The 23702-nt window shown below is 45.9% G+C and overlaps 1 protein-coding gene across 1 annotated transcript in view; it reads left to right on the top strand.

Annotated features, from left to right (window-relative positions):
• Positions 1 to 23702, top strand: part of Ctnnbl1 (catenin beta like 1) — a 167977-nt gene that overhangs the window by 53806 nt on the left and 90469 nt on the right. Inside the window, exons 5-7 of the mRNA XM_085697114.2 lie at positions 10017 to 10112; positions 16965 to 17058; positions 19100 to 19191. Of these exons, the coding sequence (XP_085553240.1) occupies positions 10017 to 10112; positions 16965 to 17058; positions 19100 to 19191 (282 nt within the window). The remainder of the gene's footprint in view (positions 1 to 10016; positions 10113 to 16964; positions 17059 to 19099; positions 19192 to 23702) is intronic.

Genomic DNA, 23702 nt, shown 5'->3' with positions numbered 1-23702 from the left:
GGCAGAATGCTTGTCGGGATGTCCAGAGGATAGGGAAGCTTGTCTGTTTTGTCCACTACTATTTTCTAGTTCCTTAAAAAAAGACTGGGTATCGATGCCGATAGTATTTCCTATTTGTTGAATGAACATGAGACCTAAACCAACAATGTGGACTTGATTCCTGGCCTCATTTTCTCTAAAATTTGGTCTTTGCATCTGCAAAACTAGAGTTGACAACCTTGTCCCTTAGTGCTACTGAAGAAATCAGAGGCGTTAACTCGTCACGGAGAACTCCTGGCGCCTGCTAGGCACTTAGGAATGTTCTGTGTCGCGACTTCCAAACCTTTTCATACTTTGCCCCTGTTGCCCTATGTGCAGTTGCTGCAGTGCAGGTGTTTTCTGTGCTGGGCATGGGGTTATAATCGTTAAATGGATTCCAGTTCTGGTTGAGTCCTGATTTCCACAGGTAAGAGACAAACGTAGTGAGTCTGTTTGAGCGCTCTTCACAGGAGATCTGCCCCTGCGTCGTGTTATTCTCGTCTTTCTGGTAATCTCTCTCCTGAGAGCATGTCTGACTAGGCTCTTTCCTGACTGATAATTCTCACAGAAATAAATCAGTGAATAATTTTAATGTGGCTTCTCGAAGGGCAGTCTTAAGCTATTTCTGATGCTCTGTATACTGTTATTGTTAAGAGTGACTACACCCATCCCTGGACTGACAACTGCCAGAGTTTTCTGTGGGATTCTGGGCCAGCTGATTTCCGAGTGAGTTTTCCCACAAGTTCATTCAGAGGCACATCTGAATGTCTGCTAGGTGCCGAGCTCAGTGTCCTGAGGGTGCTCAGGTAGCGTTAATTCATAAGCATGTCAAGGGCAGTATCTTAGGCGCCTTGGGCTGTTCTTACAAAGTACCATAGACCAAGTGACTCATAAATGATATAAAATGGTTTCCTGTAGTTCTGATGTTGGGTAGTTCAACAAGGCTCTGGCAGTTTTGGAATCTGGTAATTTGGGTTCCTGGTTCCAAGTAGCTATTTTCTTGTTGTGTCCTCTGGTGAAAGAGGGTGAAGAGCTTGCTGCATCTCTTTATGAGGACACTGATCCTACTACCCTCTGCACTTCCCAAAGTCCCTGCCTCTGAGTACCATCACACTGGAAATTAGGTTTCAGCATAGGAATTTGGGGCGGGGATATAAACATTTGTTCTGACTGTTCCAGGTATTTGATACAAGACTGGCCTACTCAAGGGGAAATCCAGTGACAGCACAGTCTAGCTGTAATTTCATCTTGTGGTTCACATACTGAATAGTACATTGCAAAGTCCTCCCAGACGTAACCTACTGCCTTGTTTGATTCATTTGTCACTTTTATTTTTCTTTGTGTGTGTGGTGGGCCAGGGTCCAGGGCATGTGTGGAGGTCAGCAGACAACCTCGGGTGTAGTGCTCAGAAACCTTCCTGCGGTTCTCCATACAGGCCAGGCTCGGTGGCCTGCAAGCTTTAAGGGATCTCTCTCTCTCCACCTTCAATCTTGCTGTTATTAGGATTACAGGGGCAGCCGACTGCACCCAATTTTTTGGTGTGGGTTCTGAAGATTGAACTCTGGTCTTCATGCTTACAAGACAGCGTATGAGTCGGCTGTTGGGCAGCTAACTGGTGGTCAAGGCGTGTCCCTGGCCCCTGTATGTCCTGTAGCAGACCTGCTGTCTCCCCAGTGGCATTCCCCGTGCCCTTGATAGAATTGCTTAGTCACCTGCCACTCCGCATATTAAGACAGAGATTACCTGTTTTGTTTCTGGAAACTCTGGCGCTCATTCTTTCTTCCCTTCCTGCTAATGCAGAACAATAGCAGCAGTGCTGCAAGCTGCTGACATTTCTGATTCACCGCCCGGTCCTGCCGGGGAGAAGACTGACATGAGCCGCACTGTTCGACATCCGCGTTCTTGGGAAAGGCAAGGGCACAGATGTTCAACTTGGTGCGCTCTGGTCTTTAAAAAGGGAAACACCATATCTCCCTATAATGTCTTTGACAGAACAGCCATTTCCCTCCTGTTTCCCCAGAGCCCAGCCATTCTTCCCCCTCCTTTCTGCCAGCCCTCACCCAACTGCCCTAATGATATTTTTTAAAATCTGATTTTTAATTATGCCCTACATCACATTTAAAGTGCATTTGAAATATTTTTAATTACCTTAATTTTAATTAGATGCAGCAATTAAGGTAAATGTCATCCTCTTCAAAGTACGAGTTTTCTCGAAAGTGATTTCGGAAAAGGGGAGCCCTTGCAACCTGCAGCTATCATACCAACTGCATTGGAGGGTGAGCTCCCCCAATGCCACACCCGCTTCTTGTCTTATCTGTGATCTGTAATGGAAATTCTTCAGGAAACGGTTGTTAGCAATTTACTGATGTACAGCTGTAACTGCCCACAACACCTTACCATGAATAAACAATTTCATGGCTGTCATGACTTCAATTTTTAATCTTTTTTTAACTCTTCATTTATCACCCAGGACCATACATGGCTGGGTTGTGTTACCAGCAAGCACAGGTCATCTTTGCTTTGTCCTTCTCAGAGGAAACATAAATGATGGGGATTTTAATTGGATCTGAGTCTGGTTTGTTGTAACCTTAAGAGGCAGCGGATGTGAGGCAACAGCTTGTGCCTCGTCCTTCAGGCCTTTCAAGCGTGAGGAGCTGCTGCAGAGTTGATCCCGGCTTTCTGCACCACTGCCGCTGGCGAGGGCTTGTCAGCTGTCTGTGCTGTCCCCGCAGAGGCTGGGGCCCAGCCGCGGCTGCGGAGCTCTGGTCTGTGAGGAGAGGGAGGGGACCCACCCTACAGGGCATGAAGCCGTCCTTTAAATGTGTTTAGAGGGAGCTTGAGGTGGCACCAAACAGCTGCTGCCCTTCAAAATATTGCGCTTTAAAATAATTTCCTATAACATACATTATTTGAACATGTTCAGAGTACCAGCACCCTTCCCTGACACCCCCCGCCCCCAATCTGGTTATTGGATGTGAACCATTTGGAGTATTTCTATGGAAAATAAAACCAAAGGCACGAAAGATAGTTTTCTCAGGTATTACTAAACAACAGTTTGGTTATGGCCTAGTGAAAGCCAGATTTTCCCAATTTGCCTGAAAGAATAAAGAGAAATAAGACAATGAGAAGGTAAAATAGTAAAATCACAGATGGTAGCTGGTCACCCCCTTCTGCTACAATTTTTTTTTAAGAAATCACCCTGGCACCAAATTTGTAAGTGTCCTGATACTGTGTCATTTATTGTGTCATTATTGTGTCCTGATACTGTGTCCTTTGCCATGTTGTCAGGGTGGCCTCGCGATTTGGCTCGGGTTCTTCTGCTGTGTGATAAGCCCGTTACACACTGGGAAACACACAGATGACTGCCTGGTGCTCGTGGGGGAAATGTCCTGGGAGCTGAGGAGGGGAGCATCATCGCTGGCTTGGGACCGGTCAGGAACTGGGGCTCACAGATTGGAAGCCTCAATGGGATGGGGACATTTCTGGTCATTTTCAGTGATTTCTACCTAGACATTGGAAGCTGCTGTTCTTACTGCGCTGCTTGCTGGCCTGTACCCGTCACAGACGTGCCGGGATACCAGGGCCATAGGGTTCTTTATTTAGAAAGAGGGGAGGGAGGTAGCTGTGCCTCCTGCTCTGCAGCAAAGTGCCCTTTCCTTTAATAAAAAGGATCAGGCCATTTAAACTGAATTTATTCCTTCTGCCCCCTCCCCTGCTCTTGTGATTCAGAAAAAAAGAGCTCTCATTGTGACATTAACTGGATGTGCAGGAAGGGAAAGACTTGTTAGTGTTTTCCTGGCGGCAATGGACAGCTCCTCTTTGTGCAGGCCAGCTTTAGGGAGTGGCACTTACGTTTGTTTTCTAAATTAGTATTTGCTCAGACTTTAGCAAGCTGGAGAACTTAAGGAGTTGCCCTTACTGTTTTGTGAAGAATTTCTGTGGGAATTTGGAGAAGGAGCAGACTTATTTTTCTTAGACCAGCAGGGATCAATTGAACTTGAGCAGTTTGGTCTGGGAATGCTAAAGTGGAACCAACTGCCTGAGACACTGTATTATCCCAGAGGGTGTACTCTGTGGTCTAGGGTGCCTTGTGTTATAGACCCAGCATTAGTGAGCAAGAATAGGGCTGGGGAGGTTTGAGCTGCCAAGGGGCTTTTTTCTAATTGGACCGGGAGGGAGCCGGTTCCTGCTCCACTGCTCTCCTTCTAAGCTGTCTAACAAGACGTGCACATTGTGGCTGTTGTTTTCCTCAGAGCTAGTCTCATTCTGATATTTCCAGACTGAAAATTCCAACAGAAAGAATTCCTTATTTTATTCATGTGTCACCTGACTTCCTAGATAATGCCTATTGGTAAGTCACTCTTGTTTCTTGTTTCAGTCTGTATGTTCTGAAGAGCATGTTTAGATTCGGCTTAAAAACAAAGAGCTAAAATGGCAGTTCAGGAAAATAGAGCCCTCTTAGTTAAACCATTGATCTTATTTGTAGCTGTGAGGAAGCCCGTGCCTTCAGGAGGTTAGGGTGGTTGTGGCCTGCTTTGGACACTTGCTCTGTGGTGTGCTGGTGCCTACTGGTGTTAGCAGACATTCAGTGTTGACTGCGTGTGCTCTCTCCATACAGTTCTATTTAGGGTCAGTATAAATGTAAGAATCCAGATCCAGTCTGGGGACTTTGTGCTGCAGTTTTCAAAGGGGAGAACCGTGTTGTCTGGGTTTGAAATCCATCAGCATTAATCCAGCCATACCTAATCACTACCCGACCCACAAAGAAAACAAACATTTTTATTAAAGAAAACCACATTTGCTACATTAAATCACTTATATCCTCTGAATTTATACTGGTTTGTCTTTTTTAAATGACTTAAAAAGCCATCTGTTCAGTGTATCTCATTCTTCTTCCTCTTTTTTAATAACTTTGTTCCTTGTGGACACATCTTTGTGGATATTAATAAGATTAACAGTTTCTGCACCAATACTAAGGAGGATCAGGCCCCAAACTAAATATTTAGAGCCAAAACACACAGCAGAAGTAAACACCGCTCTTGTCCAGAAGCCTCTGTGTTAGGAACTGTTCATGCCCAGCTGGTCTTTTCCATTTTGCTGTTATACAAATATATTGTCCTGGTAGTGGGCTGGTACAGGGGGAGCAAATGGAGTGGGTGGGTGGCCTTTTTCCTCAGCATGACAAAATAGGCTATAAAGACAAAACAAAGCAGGCAAACTGTTTTAGTCCTCCTCAGAGAGACAGACTCTCCATTTTCCTGTTACACTTAGATGGCAGAGCTCTTACCTTGTGCAGTTGAGATTGTAACTGCAATGGAGAAGCCTATCACCCATGCCCAGTGTCTGCCCATGGTAGAGCGCTGTGCCCGGTGCCTGCCCGTGGTAGAGTGCTGTGTCCGGTGTCTGCCTGTGGTAGAGCACTCCTTGTCTATCTTGAGTCTGGTCTTTGTTCCTATTTCTGGTCTTCAAATGATCTTCCCTCTCATGGTCTTATCACTTTACCTAGGAGTTGATGGTCACAGTATGGTCTCTTTACTGGCTTTCTGAAATGCTGTTTTGGGAAAGATGAAGATTTATATAAAATCAGTAGTGGGATAAGTTGTTCGTTTAGACCTGGTGAATAACTTATTTTCAAATGAAGCAGGAAAGCAAGCTAGAAAAAGAATCTACTGGAACATTATATGAAGTGACTTATTGGTAAAATGTTAGAAAGACTTTGGGTTCCCATATAAAATTATCGCTGTTACAGATTTTCCCACTAAGGTCCTAGGTTTAATGTAATACATTTGCACGTAGTGTGAGACTAAGCAAAGATAAGTAAGATCCGGTCCCAAAGACCTTAGAAGCAAAACAGAAGTTAGTCTTCCAACCCAGAGTGATCCAGAAAACAGACCATACTCTGCTAGTTTTAGTTTTAGACTGTGGAAGCTGTCCGAAGAACGAAGTCCGCAGTGATGGCTCTGGCTTCAGGGGGAGACTAGACTATCCATCAGTGCTTAGTCCTTTCCTGTTTCCTGAGTTTTAACTTGCGTGACCTTTGATAGATCAGACCTCTTTTGTTTTCTATAGCCACACAGGGACTTTAGCTGGGTAGAGATGATCTTCCATATTTTACAGATAAGAAATATCTATTTCACAAAGAAATAGAATGACTTGTGCAAGGTTATATGGCTGGTGTTAATTATCAGACCATCCAGTTCATAAAAGCAAAGATGAGTGTGTCATGACCCCGACCTGGAACTTTTGCTGACTCATCTGTCACCCTGCCAGATACACTAATGCTTCTTGACTTGCAGTACGGTTGTGTTTGTTCTTAAAACAAAAGTGTCTGTAGTGCGCCTAGTGCAAGAGCATATGTGTGGAGTATGGAACATTCACTTTCATGACCAGATGGTTGACCAGGAGCTACAGCTACAGCTCGTGGCTGCATCAGGCAGACTATTGCACTGCTTGTCAGTAGTACGGAGAAGATGAAATTCCAAAGTCTCAGTGTAGTTTTCATGGAGTGCATATTCGTTAACACCTCAGTAGAGTCAGCAAATCGAAAGTTAAACCATTTTAAGTTGGTAACCACCTATATTCTACCTTGTCATGAATCTGTTTTATAAATAATTATACATACTGAATGAAATGAAATGAAACTTATGCCCTGGCAATGCTGAAGCATGCGTGGGCAGCCCATATATGACAGTTGTTTTGAACCTGTCCATATTGGGTTTCACCGTCTATGTTGATGAGGACAACTGACCAGGTCTCTTCCTCAATAGGGCACCAGATCTCATTACAGATGGTTGTGAGTCACCATGTAGTTGCTGGGAATTGAACTTAGGACCTCTGGAAAAGGAGGCCTGCTCTTAATTGCTGAGCCATCTCTCCAACTCAATTATACATAGTAGTTATAAATAATTGTTTATGCTACTGTTCAAAAGGTGAATGATGAAACTCACTGAAGAAGGATCCAGATCCTAATCCTGTAGACAGGTGACAATGGTAGATGAGTGGAGGTGTCAGTGGGTGGATGGGAAGATCAGCAGATGGCTGGAGGGATGGGTAGGGATGGGAATGGAGGGGGGATGGATGGGTGAGTTGGTGCATGGATAGAGGGATGGGTGGATGGGCTGGTGGGTGGATAAAAAGATCAATGGGTGGAGAGATGATAGATGAAGGTGATTGGAGGGAAAGAGAGAATCATGGATTATGGATTGGTGCTTGGGTAGCCGCTAGATAGAATATTGTTGTGCATATTAAGAAGGCATGAGATGGGCTGTCATACATAAGAGCTTTTCGAGAGAAATTTTAAATGTTGGCGTTTCTTATATGAGGTGGTATTAACTTATTATCCTGTTTTCCTAAGACTTTTAATAATTTATGGCAGAAGTAAATACCAGGTCTTTATTTCCCATGATTGCAGTAATGCCAGTAAACCAGAATTTGCCTGAGCCCAGTCATGTTTGAACCTGGCATTAATGTGAAAGGCATGGCATGGCGCTGTGGTTAGGATCACGGATTATGGCCTTGCATGCTCGCTCCCTTAGCCCTTGTGCTTCTTAATCCCACACTCTACACTTAATCTTTCTTGTCTGTGAAATGAGGACCACACCTGATGTGTAGCACTATTGTGAGAACTCAGTGCCTCATCCCTGGTCCACTATTTAAAATGGTGGCTTTATGATGACCGTTTTAGCCTTCACAGGGAACAGCTGTGAATTCCTGCTCGCGGGATGGCACTGGGGTTTCTAGACATTAATTTGTTGGCTTTTTAAAAATTTAATTGAAATGACTTGTGTGTTTGGATTTACTGTGTGTCAGGAATGACCCATGGTCTTTTGTGTCAGCAGCTTTCTGGTTACTTCATTTATCAAACGTGCAAGAGTTTTGTCCAAAGACATGTGAGCTCATTATACTGTCTGTAGCACTTTCGTGGTTTGAGTAAATATCACCTTTAAGAGTAAAAGAGACATAAAAAGTTTAATTATTCATGATGGTCATCTAGTCAGTAAATCTCATTTTTTTTTAATTTCAGCAAAGGATGCTCATAAAATCCCTATAACATCAGTTAGCAGTCAGCACCACCATTCTTGTCAGTGTGTCCTGCCTCTTCTGTTTTTCTTTCTGTTGCTAGTGAGAGTGTCCTGGCTAGACTGGCTTGACCTTGTCTCTGATTCTTCACTCTCTGTGCTGCAGCTTTGGGGCAGGTCCTCTCACTTCAGGCCTGGCTCCTGCCCTCCCACCGTCTTTGTACCCTGACCCCAGCTCTCACAGCATGCCATTGTGCCCCACACAGGCCCTAGCTTGCCTCTTGAGTGCGTTTTCTTTCTCTTTAAAAAAAGAAGTCTTCTATATTATTTATTATATGTATATATGTGTGTGTGTGTGCTGTGGATACCTGTGTGCACGTCCATAGAGGTCTCAGGAGGGTGTTGTGTATCCTGCTCTGTCCCTCTCCCCTTGTTCCTAAGATACAGGGTCTTTTGCTAATGTTGGAGCTAAGCTAATAGCAAGTCCCGTGATCCTCCTGTCTCCCTTCCACCCCAGTGCCTGGCTTTTTATTTAGGTACTAGGATCTGAACTCAGATCCTTATGATTGTATAACACGTGCTCTGACCCATTGAGCCACTCTGTCCAGCCCTCTTCCGCAGCCCTTTCTTCACCTCATTAGAACTTTCTCCTAGTCCTGTGCTCCTCTTCCACATCTTTGTGAATGCCAGCAGCTTTGCTTCTGTTCTTGGTTTTGTTTCCTCGCCTGCTTGTAGTTACCTGGTTTCTGACCAGCGTCTTTTTAGCAATATCCTAATATCCCAGCTCAGGTCGGGTTGTACAGTCCACTGCCTGCATCCTCATCTATGCATGTCTCGTACTGTCCTAGGTACGTGATTTAAAATGTTTGATTATTATTCAGAGATGAGGGGACTGGGGACCAGAACAATGAGTGGATTTGTCTTTACTTCTTTGCAGTGCTTTATTAATTGCAGACATTCAATAAATTCAGGTTATGTGAGCAAGATGAGAGAGATGGAGAATGGTAGTTTTCTAGGGAAAGAAAGCTTAGTTCTGCCCTCTGGTTTCAAAAATCATTCCCTGTTTCCCTCTTTCATGTTTCCTTTGCTTTTACTTCCTGTTCTTACTCCTGTTTGCCCATGTTTAGATTCTATTGCACACATTTTTAAAATTTACTTTAATTGTGTCTTTGCGGAAGGGGGGCATATGTGTGCAGGTCCTTATGGAGACCAGAGGAATGAATTAGATCCCCTGGAGCTGGAGTTACAGGCATTGTGAGCTACTTTATGTGGATTCTGGGAACCAAACAGTGCAAGAACAACGCACAGTGCTAAACAGTTACCCTCTGTCCAGCCCCATTGCTCACCTTCCTTGTGTGGACTGAGGGGAGTGCAGCTGGGGCCCAGTGCTGCCCCGTGGAAACCCTTTCCTCTGCATTTCCCAGCAGTTTTGTCCTGCCTTGTCCTGCCCTGGCCTCTGGAGCCCCCTGCTAGACAGCTGTGTCAGTCAGGTCCGATCATACTGTGTCTCAGAAGTTGAAGTTATGAGATGAAGGTAAAGACGCTGGAAATGCAGCTTCTCCACATGGTCTACTTAAAGCTTAGACATTTATGAAAATGCAGTAGGACCTACAAACTAGGTTATAAGGGAATCAGCTGCATTCACTGAGACCCACTTGAAGGAGGAAGGATGATAGTAAAACCAGTAAAACCGAGTGTGCTAGAGATATGCACTGATAACTAGGGAGTGGGGGTGCACACCTTTAAACCCAGGCTCAGGAGGCAGAGGCAGGCGAATCTCTGTGAGTTAGTTCAAGATCAGCCTGCTCTACAGAGTGAGTTCCTGTACAGCCAGGGCCACACAGTGAAACGCTGTCTTGGGAAAGAAAAAAAAAGATATGCAGTGATAAAGTAGCTGGTGAACCGAAGGGAGCCAAAAAAGTCTGCCAAGATGCCAGTAGGACTTCAGTGTGCCTGGGATGCCCTTAACACTCGTCACATGTGTCTATAGCCGTGGTCGACCTGCTTCAGGAGCTCACAGACATAGACACCCTCCACGAGAGTGAAGAGGGGGCAGAAGTCCTCATCGATGCTCTGGTAAGTGGCTCATCCTTTGGGGTACTTGGGGTTGGGAAGGTGCTGACCTTAGCCTTACCACTGTGCACAGTAGCATCCATAGAATTCTGTGTTGAGGCTGGATGGAACAGGTGAGAGCAGAAATGCAGCCGGTGGGGTACTTTCCTCTGTGGGACTGAGGGAAGAGCCTGGAGAAGCCCAGCATCCATCAACTAGTGCTTTAGGCAGGATTTTTCTCGTTTCCTTAGCCCTGCTTCCCCCTCACCACATCCTCTCGGAAGCGGAGGCGCAGAAGTGGTGGAGCAGTATCTCTGTAGTCAAAGCTGGACTCTTAGCCTCTGGTCCATCTCTGGTTCCGTGTCTTGTCCTCTCTCACTGGGTTGCTGCTAATCTTTTGACAGAGAAATCTCACAGATGTTTGCTTCCTGTCTTGAGCTTTATAATTGCAGCAAGGACAGATAGCGTTCCTTATTTTATACAAGATGGGTCATCAGGGAGACTGGGATCATGTTAAAAGCACGCAAGCAAACCTGAGCTCTCTTGTAGGTAAGAACTGTATCTATGCTCATGTCCAGTTGAGTTTGCTTGTTTGTTTGTGACAGGGTGGCCCCTGGCTAGCCTGGAACTTGATATGTAGACTAGGCTGACCTCAAACTTTCAGAGATCTGAACTCACAAATCCCTGTCTGTCTTTGCGTCCTCTGTGTTTGGATTAGAGACTTGGATCACCATGTGTGGGAAGCCAAGGCAAAGCCTCAGATTTTACTCACTTCCTCAGCCATTATCCAGGCAGTGCCAAGGCAAGCCCTGTCCACCTGGTCCCAGCTTGACATATGAGGAAGCCCAGAGACATATGGACTCCTCCTGCCGGGCCCCTCAGCCCGTGTGTGTCCTGACGATCAGGGAGGCTCCCGACTGAATACGCACCATAGCTAGCCAGTGGCGGCAGTGGATCTGTTCTGTGGTTCTGGTCTCTTACCCTACTCCTGGTGGGATCTCCATCCAGTCACTCCTCGGGATTCTGGCTTTCCCTCTTTTTCTTTTATTCTCTCCTACCTCTTCTCTCTCACGGGAATGGTGGCAAATGCTGCTTTCTGTGCAATCTAATTTCCTGGGAAGCGCTGAAGCCACATGGTAGGTGTATGCAGATGCCATTAAGCTGCCTTCTGGCCCTGCCGACAGGATTGGAATCAGGATAGCTGGACTGAGAACCCTGGTACCTAGGAGACCCCTCTGCAGCACAGCCAACCCCTTCCCTTAAGGTTCTCAATTCCAGATCTTCCCCACAGCGAGCACACTGCTGAGGTGGTAAGTGGAGGGGTTGTGAACCCACTGGAGATGAAGGACTGTCTCGGAGCTCGACTGGAGTCCGGCAGAGCTCTGTGCAACTAGCATGGACATTTCTATGACTGTTTTCCTTTCAAGCACCTTCTTAGAGTGAGCTACCACTTTCATGGGCCTTGGGACCTTTATTTTTCCTTGGAACCACAGTACAGAAAGGGAAGGATTCTTCCAAGTGGTCTTCTGTTTTGAGGAGCATCTATAGGAAGGCTGTGGCACTTCCCTCCCGCACTGTGTCCCCACAGTGTCATTTGTGCAGTCTTACCTTCCAGAGGTTAATTACGGTGGCCCTGTGTATGCCTTCCTGCCTAGTCCCTGGGCTGGTTTTAATTACCATCCTTTGCCTGTGTGAATAGAGAAGATGAGAGAGGAACAGCTAGCCAGGCGGCTGCTGGGAACCTACACAGAAGCAGCGATTCGCACAAAAGCCCCCTTTGTGTCTCTGTGTTGCCAAGCCCACCAACAAAGGCTGCATCTCGCAGATTTTATTGTCTGTCTGGAAAGAAACCGTTCATCCTCAGGCTTGGGAGCCATTAGGTAGCTTCTGTGCAGGATTTCCTGTTTGTTTAGGGTTTTTTATGATTATATTATTTTAAGATTTTGACTCTTACAGCTTTATCCTGGTGGGGCCTCACACACACTGAGGATTCTGGAGTCCAATAATATATTATTTGCTTGTCTGCTACCACTCAGACGCCATCGGTAAATATCAGTGAGCAGAGCTGGCGAGTGGGCTTCCCTTTATCTCGCCCTTGTGCCACATTGAGGAAGAAGTTTGATAAGTATTCTCATATTACTAGGGTTGAGTTGTCTTCATAGTTTTAATTTGGGGCCAGTATTAGAAGTCTGGAATCACTGGAGCAGGGGCTAGAAGGCGCATGGCAGGATTTATTGTGGTTTGCAGTTTGCAGTTATTGCCTTGGTCTTTTTCCCAGTTGGAAGTCCCCAGCAATAGAGTAGCACATTTGTGAACAAAGTGCTGTCCTGGCATTGTTGGGAATCTTTGGGGTTTTAAATGTTGGATCACATTCGTTGCTGTTCTGTATACACAAAGGGAGTATTTGTGCTTTGGAACAAATCAATTTAGGAGCCTGGAAGATGGACTTCTCTGGAGATCATAGATGTGAGGTTTATTGCATTGGTGAGAACTCCCTGGCTCACCCCTCCACAGACATGTGTTTCCTCAGTGCAGTGACCAGACAGCCATGGCTTGCAGTGAGTGCCTCCCTGGGCTTTCTGGGACCTTTCACTTCATCCCGTCAAGCCTCCTCCAGCCTCAGCTCTTCTCTCCTCAGCAGAGTCTGTGTCCCTGGGGACTTGCCCCATTTGGTTATAGTGTCTGTGGACCAGTTTCCTTTCTAAGTGGTAACCACACTGGTCAAGGCTGCAGCTCTGCCACTCACTGTGTGCCCTGGGCAAATGGCCTAACCTTTCACCCTGCGTTTTGTCTGCAAAGTAGAGGTAACAGTTGTGTCTGGTGACACAGTGTGGATGTGAAGAGTCTGCATCATTTAAAGATCTTTAGAGCATTCACTACTTGCTGGCCATGTTCCAGGACTGGTGAAGATCTGGCACTTGTGAATGTCAGGGCATGGTGACGAGCATCATCTGCCACACGGTGACATGCTTGTGGTTATTTGTTGACCTTAAACATTTTCAGTTCAAAATTGTTGCAGAAAGCATTTTGAGTAATTGTTTTTAAGTATTTGGATGATGCAGGTGTAAATAAGACATCCAAAGATGGAGGTTTCATTTAAAAGAAAAGGAAACCAGTAATGAAGGTGGAGAGCAGGATATCTAGGAGGCAGGGTCTGCTCTCCGTTCACTTGGTCCACACTGCATGCTGACTTGCTCTTTTTTTTTTTAAGATTTATTTATTTATTTATTATGTACAGTGCTCTGCCTGAATGCATACCTACACCCCAGAAGAGGGCATCAGATCTCATTATAGATGGTAGTGAGCCACCATGTGGTTGCTGGGAATTGAACTCAGGTCCTCTGGAAGAGCAGCCAGTGCTCTTAACCGCTGAGCCATCTCTCCAGCCCCCTTGACTTGATCTTGATGCTAGAAACTGGATAGTTGTAGCTCTGCGTGAGACTGATGGGATCTCTGGTTTCGGAGGGTGAGACAGAAATAAATAGGGAAGCAGGTAAATCACCCACAGTGCATCACGCTCATTGAGGGAACTAAAATGGAATGTGGTAATGTTGAGTATCTGCAGGTCAGATTATATCTAGTGCTCCTGAGTTCTGGGTACAGGAAGAAGCCAGACATTCAAAATGACCAAGAACATGGTAGAATAGGGTGGAGACTAAGGCAGGAATGAGGTTGGAACAGGGAGAAAATGAGAGGACCTACCTGATAGGGTGCACCCAGGTGTGGGGAGCAGTTCTGGGTCCTTAGGTACTGAGATTGCATGGACAACCGGTAGACAGGGAATTGGCATTGTCTGCCTAGATGTTTAGAAGAGCCGTACGGGCAACTATGGGTAGGGAGGGGAAGGGCAGGAGTGGAGGCCCAGGTCTCAAGAGGTGACAATAGGCCTGCTTTTAGCATTATAACATTCAAAACTTATTTGGTCAAGATTCCACATGTTTGGGGGTTATTTATTTATTTTTTTTTAAGCATGACATTTCTGAAACTCGTAGTGGGTGGAAGAACTCCAATCTGGCTCTTGAGTGTTGTAGAGTGGACCAGGTAGAGAAGGAATCCTCTTAAGCCCCTCTCATCTGTCTGGTTCCTTATTTTCTCCTCTTGTATTATATCCTTTCTCTTTGGTCAAGTGGAAAAAGATGTCAGATCATGCCCTCAAACTTTGTCAGAGTGAGACCTGCCATTGGGGCACCTGCTAACAAGCAGAAATAACCAGACACTCATCAGAAAACGCCAGGCCTCAGACAGGCCTCATTTCCAAGGCCAGGGTTGCTCTGGCTGCTACTTTAATCCCCAAGCAGGATTTGTTTTTAGTTTCAGATTTGGTCACAGGTCCAGAAAATTGAATGTAGGCCTGGGGGCTGAAGGAAGTAGACAGAATGCTAATTTGCACTTCTTACTAGACGACTCCAGAGCCATGCATAATACAAATACTCTTCTAAGGAGTTTCTGAGCTAAATGTATTTTGACTGCTTTTGGCCCGCCTGCAATCAGATAAAATTGCATCTAACCCAGCTAAACATCGAGTTTCACACTTTGCAAGCTTAAAAAGTCTGCCTGTTAGAAGTTAGATTTCCGTAACAAGAAAAAAGACTTTCCTCCAGCCAGACACACATCATCCATATCCATTCGACTCTAGGATCTAAGTGCGTTGCTCACCGCCACCGTCTCCACCAGCTTCCAGACAGCAGAGATGGGAAGCATAACTAAGAGTCAAGGAAAGAGACAGATAATGCAGATAAAGTGGCCACTGGCAGCAGGAGCCGACTGCCATGCAGTCTGGAGGAGTGACAAGCCGCCTGCTGCCCAGCAGAGCTGTCATGTCCGCCACTTCAGGATTGGAGGAGATTATGTCAATCAGAGTGGGTTAGGGAAAAAACAAGTTGTGACATGGTCTGTGCTCACCCCCCAGATGTTTTCTGTTTCCTTCCCCATGCACATATTTTTCAGTTTATTAAAGGAAACCCTTTATGTTCTTGTTGGCTATGAGACAAGAGCAAGATTGCAAGTCTCTTGACAGAACAGGAACGGCGGCTCTTTCTTTGCTTGCAGCCCTCTCAGTCTGGCTCCAGGTCCCCTCCAATGGGCTCCCTCCCTGTTCCTTCCTCTAAGGCACAGCGGAGAGCTCAGAAAGCTCCATCCACTGTGATTGGGTGTGCAGACAGGTCAGTAATGTCAGGTTTTCATCATTTGCACACATTGTCCCTGATCTCACCCAGAAGGAACAGAGAGGCCTTACTTGGCATCTGTCCCTTTTGTCATTTCTACCATCGAAGGCTTTGTTGAACCAAGTCTGTAGAGAGCCAGCTTTCTTTTTAGGGGGTGGGGGCGTTTCGAGACAGCATTTCTCTCTGTAGCCCTGGCTGTCCTGGAACTAGCTCTGTAGACCAGGCTGACCTTGCACTCACAGAGATCCGCCTGCCTCTGCCTCCTGAGTGCTGGGATTAAAGGCGTGCGCCACACAAAGTCTCAGAAAGTATTGGTGACATGTGTTCACTGCTTTTCTTTCTCTCTCCTTTTCTGTTCTCACCAAAGTAATAGAGTTGATCACTTCTGCTACCAAGCTTTGTGACTCTGGCCAGGCTGCCTAACCTCTCTGAACCTTTGTTGTGTCTCTGTGAGAGTTGTGAGCTGTATGCTGCGGTAGATGGAATACTGTCTTTAAACCCATCATGGTGCACAGAGGGTGTGTGCATCAGTTTGTTTTGATGAGGTAAGGTTTCTCAGGCATCTGCTATGTGCACAGTTGTTCAAGACCTGAAGTTTGCCAGGGTGCACGAGGTGAGGGGTTTGCTGTCAAAGAACTTGGCTTTTTCTTTGCCAGTGGGGTGACTAGTGGATGATTAGGCATGGATTAGGTATAGAACTCAATGCAAATTTGCTCCTCATCTTGAGTCATTCCTTTAACCAAGAATAGAGCCCCACATTTTCCTGAGATTGTTACAGAATTCTTTATCCTCATTTCCTACATAAGGCAAACAAGGCATTGGGAAGGGGGATACTGTATACAGCAGGCATGGCTTCCTGGATGTCTGAATATAACTGTCTTAGCTGAACAGTCACTTTCCAAGGATAGAGAAGTGGGTCGGTCCATCCTTTCCTCCCTTCCTTCCTTCCTTCCTTCCTTCTTTCCTTCCTTCCTTCCTTCCTTCCTTCCTTCTTTCCTTCTTTCCTTCTTTCCTTCTTTCCTTCCTGCATGCCCTGGGGTTACCCATAGGCAGTCACACCGGACCCATGTTGTGCAGGTGGTCATATAAGGAAGCTGACTCTGGCTGCACTCCTTGGCAGCTGTGCACTATTGGTTGTATGATGTAGCTACTCTGAATTTCCTACCTACTTCAAAAGGTGTGAATCAAGTAAGATACACAATAATTTATATGTTACGTGTAGTCTCGACATAAAACACTTGGACATGTTATTGTTATTCTTTTTATGAGGGAACTAGAAATTCTTCAGAACTAATGATTTTATAAAAGTTTAGCATGTAAAGTTAGAACGTTGGAGTTGAGCTCGGAATTCTGAGGTCAGCTCCAGTGGTCTAAAAGTATGCTTTTACGCATAAATGCCTCATGCACTGTTCAAGCCATGTGAGGCAGAGATTGGGGGAGGTGGAATGGGAGAATAAACATGAAAATCTTGTGTTTCACCAACTTTGTAACCTTTGAATTTTCCTTTGTGTTCTTCAACTCTGGTTTGCCCACCCTATTGGAATAACAGTGTTACCACTTCCTTGCCACAGAGTACCTCAGATAAAGCACTGCAGACTGCCAATTCTGCACTGTTTGTTCATTCCAATTGGAACTGTGACAGTGGAAACGGGAACGAGTGGGGACTGGTTTGTGATGCATCCTTCTCTTTCTTTGCTTCTCTGTTCTGCAGGTGGATGGGCAGGTGGTAGCGCTCTTGGTGCAGAATCTGGAGCGCCTGGATGAGTCCGTGAGAGAGGAGGCTGATGGCGTCCACAACACCCTAGGTGAGGGGCAGGCATCTAAGCTAGGGCACACTGTTTGCTTCCCTTTTCTATAAGCCAGTCAACAACCAAGTGTTTTTTGTTTTTCCTCCCCTGTGCTCCAAAACTGCGTTTTCAGAAGCGTGTGTTCATTTCATATAACTACAGCCTTGGTTTGGCATATAGGCAATAAAAGCTGAAATCCACAAAGCAGGTACCCTTCCAAGAAAAGATGTGTTGGCTCCTAAACTTTATTCCAAGATTTTACTGTGTTTTATTTATGTGTAGATATATGTTGGGGAGTATTTGAATATCCTTATGGAGACCAGGAAAATCCTTCTTTGATCTCTTCTGCTGGAGTTAGAAGTGGTTGTGAGGCACCTGGTATGGGTACTGGGAACCAAACCCAGATCTTCTGCAAGAGCAATATGAGTGTCTTAACCACAGAACCGTGTCTCCATCAAAGCCTTTACCTCCAAAGTGGCTTCTCTCACTTTCCTTCAGTGGAGCTGCAATGTCTGTAGGACCATGGACATTACAGGACAGGCATTTGCCCTGGGGAGAGCTAATGTTTCCCTGTCTTCTTCAGCCACACGACTTTGTTAAATGAGTTGAAGTACCACCCCTGTGTCCTGTTCACGCCAGTGGGTTCCTCTACAGTCCCTTTCTTTCCCTTTTCCTTCAAATCTCTCCAGTTTCTCCTTTTGCAAAGTTGCCGAGCTGGTGGCCTATTTAGAATTGTGCCTTTGAGCACGCTGCTTTCACACTGGCCACCGTCGTGTAAAGCCAGCTGTGGCGTCTCTGCGAGCAGAGCTCCAGAAGTGAAGGAGGCCGAGTAGAAGCAGGAGTTTCCATGAGATTAGTTTCCCTCCTGGCTCCTCTGTGTTTACTGCAGATTTCCCTTGCAGTTCTAGACTCTTCAATGTGGATTATTGTAAAGAAGAGGGAAGATGGGCACCCAGGGAGTAAGAGAGGCGAACACAACAGCCTGTGGTTGGGGATGGCTGTAGTGTAGAGGCAGAGTTTGGCATTACCATCTGTTAGCCTAATGCTGGATTTTGCAACATTGAAAGCTTAGCTGGCTTAAAAGGCCCTGGTGTGATGGGCAAAGCATGGGTCTGGAAGATCTGTGGTTCCCACATAGGAATCTACTACAGTACTCATCCTCACCCCTGCCCCCTCCCCGGGTGCCCAGTGTTTGTCAGGCATGGTGCTGGCAGCTAGAACAGATCGGGATGAGTTAGACATGGCTAACGCTAGGACGGTCTGATGGGCAGGTCCAGATCAGAGAGAGAAGAGTGCTGGTGACAAGAGCATCATGGGGGCTGGGAGGAAGGGCCTCAAATTGTTGCAAGGGAGCTGAAGTTAGGCACCCTTTGCCAGTGGAGGATGAGTGGAGCTGTGAGAGTGACCAGTTCCTTCTAAGATAGGAAGTAAAGGGGCCCTGAGGGGAAGGAAAGCATTTTCCCTTGCCTCCTAATTTTTAATTTTCCCATTAAGTCACACTTTGACTATCGTAGAAGATAACAGGACCAATTATTTGCTTCCAGGAACTTAGCAGCTACCCCTGCCGGCATGGCCTTTCCCCTTTGCACACATTACTTTGTTCAATTAAGAAGATCATGCTCACCTCCCTGACAGTGTTCTGGTTTCCACATGATTCAGAGAGAGAGAGAGAACACTAGAATGGAGAAGTTAGAAAGGCAGAGACTGCCTTGCCCCGGAGGGTTCTGCCCTGTCCATGACTGCAGACCTCTGGGACTAAGTGGGCCTCGCTAGGCCGCTCTCCACCCCTCTTCATGCTTTGCTCCAGAATTGCTCTATTAGCATAAAAACCTGTCCCTCATCCCTTCTGTGAATTCCATCATTTCAGTTGACTTTTACTTGTAACATAACTGAAGAAAAAAGCCATAGCAACTCCCTGGTTAATGTAAAAGTGACACCGCATCTGGCTGGGAGGAACGCAGGGAAGTGGGAAGAAGAATAAAATGCCTGTCGCGGGAAGCAAGCCTGCCGCAGGTGGAAGCAGAGATGCCCTCCCCAGTGACTGGTGTCTCTCTTCCAGCTATTGTGGAAAACATGGCAGAGTTCCGGCCGGAGATGTGCACAGAGGCTGCCCAGCAGGGGCTCCTGCAGTGGCTGTTGAAGAGGCTGAAGGTAAGGGGGGCGGTGGCACTGCCGCTCATGCGTCTGGGCTCTGGGTGTCACTGGGGCCAAGGTGTTGATGGAGCCTGGCAGCCCTTGGCCATATGGTCTAGTCTGGGAAGCTTCTGGTCCCCCTTTTGTTGCTTATCTTCCCCTTCCCCCCTTTTTAAAAGATTTTTTTGAGTTCTGCTTCTTAAAACCATCTATTGTATATATTCTTTCAGTAATTTTTTGTACATGGATGGGAGACAATGTTGTATGTGTGACCTTAAAAGAATTATTTAATGTTTCCTTATGCAAATTGTTATTTCACTGAACTAATAATGAATGCCTAGTGTTCCATTGGACAAAGATATCAAAATTATTCTTTTTTTTTTAGATAGGGATTCATGGAGCTCAGGCTGGCCTGTAACTCAGGAAACTTTGAATTTCTAATCTTGCTTCTACTTTCCAAGTGCTGGGATTATAGGTGTGTGCCACCCTGCCCAATCTATGCAGTGATGGGGATTGAGCCCAGGGCCTTGTGCATGCTCAGCAACATCCCAACAACTGAGCTTCATCCCATCCTTAGCTCTCAATTTTAATTTAAATACTTCCATTCCCAAGTTTTGCCTGTTGTAAGCAGTTTGCAGTGAGTATCGCAGTCAAATACTATTCTGATGCACTGATCTCGGCTTATCTGCGTGATAAACCCCAGAAGTGAAGTGGTCAGGCCAAAGGGTATCTGCATAGCACTTGAGGTATATGTTGCAAAGTTGTCACCTGTCAAGATTGCCCCACTGCTGTGAGAAGGTTCCTTGCTGCTCCCTTACAACACCAGGCATTATCAAACTTAAGGTTCTTTTTACACTTGTAAGTGAAAACTGATGCTATGATGTTTTAATTTTGATTTTAAAGTCAAAGAACACGTATATTGGCTCTGACTCTTTAATAGTCATTCATGGGCTCGGGGTAGTAGTTCAGTGGGTACTGAGACTCTACACACCTTTAATGGGGGCACATGGGAGGTTCAGGCAAAGGATCAGAAGTTCAAAGTCATCTTCTACATAGCAAGTTGCAGGCCAGCCTGGGCTATATGAACCTGCCTCAAAACAATAGTATAGCTATCCGCATACATTTTTTAGCTTCACATTTGTATCCTTTGTTCTCATGTCTATTGGGTTCATTCTATTTCTTCGCATGGTGTCACCACCTTTTTTAACAATTAGTGCTATTCCGTAGAATAAATGAGAAAAGGAGGGCACAGCTATTAGCTTGAGGCAGCAGCTTATATTGCAACTATGATGGTCCTCAGCTAGCAAGGTAAGAAGGAGCACTTAAGGAGGAGTGATTGTTGAAGTGATCATGGCTTATCCAAAAAGTCTGGGATGCATCAGGTCAGGCTCCTTCTTCTTGTCTTGGCAGGGCTAAGGGGAAGGTTCTGCCCTGATAGTTTAGGTCTTTTCCAGCCTTACTCACATTGGTTCCCATTAAACTGCAATATAGACCCACACACACCTATCATACTAAGGCCAGCTGGTCCTATCAGTGGAGATAGGCACGTTTGCCAGGAAGGGCACAATGCACTGAGCCCCCTGCAAGCCCTTTCCTCCTCCCACTTCAGCCTGTATTCAGCAGGTAGCTAACTCATACATTGTTTTCTTTGCATTTCCCTTTGGACTCTGAGTCTGGATGTTCTTTGCCTTCAAAGTGCACTTAATCCTTGTACGGTTCCTTTCCCACCTACTTCCTTAGTATTCAGTATGTGTTCCCCTCTTCTAAGTCTTTGGAACACTTAGGGAATGAGTGGTGGAGGAGAAGAGAATCAAAATGGATGGACGGAACGGGACGGGATGGAGAGCGGGACCCTGGGCTGCTGATGGAATTTATGGTCCCAACCTTAAAACACACAAAATAATCTAACAGTGTTTCTCTCTGTGAAGTCAGGACAAGTTTTTTCAGTTCCTTGGGACTTAATAATGAATTTAAGGATCATTCTTTAAAATTCCTCTGTCCTTTGAAGTGTTCAAACTTGCCATAATAATGTTCTCTCTCTCTTGTTCTCTCTCACTCTCTCTGTGTCTTTCTCTTTGTCTCCGTTCCTCTGTCTCTGTTTCTCTCTTGCTCGTTCTTTCTTTTTCTGGAATTGGTTATATAGGAAGAGAAATTGAGACCTTTGGGTGTTTAGTCTGAACACCATTTGCTGTTTTAGCAAGCTATTATTGAGTTTTGCCTTAGGGCATAGAAATTTGTATAATCCTCAGGACAGGAATAGCCTTGTTGCTATCTAAAACCATTTTCAAGGTTTCCGGTATTTAAACATTAAATTGCTATGTGGTTATTTTACTGGGAAGCAAGTCCCCTTAGAAAAGCCCTGTGCTGGGTGGAACATTTGGAATGCTCACAAAAGCAAGCCAGGCTGAAGGGTGTGGCCATCAAGAAGCCATGAATTCTGATTCCCCAGCCCAAGACAGTGGTGCAGTTGTATTCTTCACCAGCATCAGCCTTGGAAACAGCCCTAGCTGGGCTACATCCTGAGCCTGCCTTCCCTTAGGGGCTTGTGGCTACAGCCAGTGGTGCTTCACTTGTCTGGCCTGTTTTCTTTGGTGCTGTGAGGTTACTGAAGACTAATGTGAGAGCGCCAGGGCCTTTAGCAGGGGTTGTGTTGAGCTCACTAGTGCAGCTTTAAAAACCATATCCCCTGGATACAGCCCAGCTCTACTGTCCTAGTTAGGTCACTGTTGCCATGATGAAACACCATGACCAAAAAGGGAGGGAAGGGTTAATTTGGATTATACCTACATGTTGTAGTCCATCACTGAAGAAAGTCAGGTCAGGACTCAACAGCAGGAAACCTGGAGGCAGGAACTGATGCAGAGGTCATGGAGGGATGGTGCTGACTGACTTGCTCTTTCTTATAGAACCCGGACCACCAGTCCACGGGTGACACCACCCACAGTGGGCTGGGCTCTCCTGATCAATCACCAATTAAGAAACCATCCTGCAGATTTACTTGTAGCCTGATCTTATGGAGGTTTTCTCATCTGAGGCTTTCTCCTCAATGACACAAACTAGCCAGCACATCCTCCGTTTCAGGTTCCACTGCTAGTATTCTAGAAATGCTCCTTGTGTGATTTTAGTGTCTGCCCCTCACTGAGATCTGCTGGGCTCTAGAAAGTGGAGCCCTTTTCCCGTCCTCGTTCTCCAGACTGCTACCGTGGGGAAGCTGCTCCTTGTCAGTGGCTGTCCATCGGCCTGCCGTGATGCACACTCCTCTGCCTCAGAGGCCACCTGCCTGCCTGCTTAAGACCGCTTCTGGCTTAGTCTGGCCTTTTCATTCCTCAGTTCTGAAGCGTCCATCTTGTTACCTGTTGCACAGCTCCTTTGCTTACCCTTTGTACTAAAAATGTCAGGTCTCTGGTTTGCTTATGTCCCTGTCTCTGCAGACACAGTACCTTTCTTCCTTCTGTATTTTTAAATATACGTAAACACTGTGAGACAGCTTGAGTCCCTACTCTTTCATAGCCTACATCATTCTTAGACTTGAAAGGAAGTGTGTATTGTGGATATGTAGCTAAAAGTCAAGACCTCCAGATATTAAGTGCCTTGCCCAAACCGACCCGGGTGGAGCTGGAGCTGGGGTTTAACCCCCCACCTCCAGCAGTGTTCTTGTGGGCCTCCCATGGCACTGCTTTGCCTCCAGCCCATCCACCATTCTGGTTTCTGAAAATCATCCCCTGATGGATTTCTCCTGGTTAGCAGGTCTGGATTCCAGCATTCATCCACAATTGTACCACACATGGTGGGACACCTTTTCTTCATTTGGGAAGTAAAGGTGATCTCATCACCCAGCTGACTTCCTTACCTCAGATATCCTAAATAGAAACCCCAGGCCTGGCTCTCTCTCCCATCTCCCTCAGTCTTTTCTTTTACAGTTTCTTACAGATGTTTAGATCCTCCCCAGCTGTACTTAATCTTTAAAGCTAGGTTGATGGATGGGAAAAATCTCAGAGCTGAAATTCTAGAATCCTTGTTGGATTAAACCCTCCATTTTGACTGATGATCCATATTTATTTAGGGATCCTTCAGTAATTCTCACTGAGGGGCAGTTGGTGGCAGGCATGTTAGATGCAGATTGCACCGCTTTGTGCTGGTAGCCTAGCAGCATGGGGCTTTTTTCATCCACCAAATGAACCCCCTCTAATTTGTCCTAAGGAGGATGAGACCCACTGCGGAGAATGGTGTTAGGTGGATTAGCAAGTGAGCAGTGTCTGTGGCAGGAGAGACATTGCATCAGTTTTAACATGGGCGCTGCAAGTGTTAGAATACTGTGTACTATTGAAAATAACACCCAGACCAGAGGCTTTCTAAAGTGAAGTTAGGGTTCCCACAGAGTTTCCAGTTAAATCAACATCCTAGGAACCATTGCCACATTCAGCACAAGCTAATCTATTCACAACTGGTCAAGTTAAGTGGCCAGTGTGGCTGGCTGACGCAAGCTCCTTGGCCCCAGAGGTTGCTTTGACAGTTGTAAGGGACTGGCA

This window comes from Myodes glareolus, chromosome 10 (assembly GCF_982192425.1).
Source record: "Myodes glareolus chromosome 10, mMyoGla1.1, whole genome shotgun sequence".
NCBI lineage: Eukaryota > Metazoa > Chordata > Mammalia > Rodentia > Cricetidae > Myodes > Myodes glareolus.
This window is presented reverse-complemented; position numbering and strand designations above follow the sequence as displayed.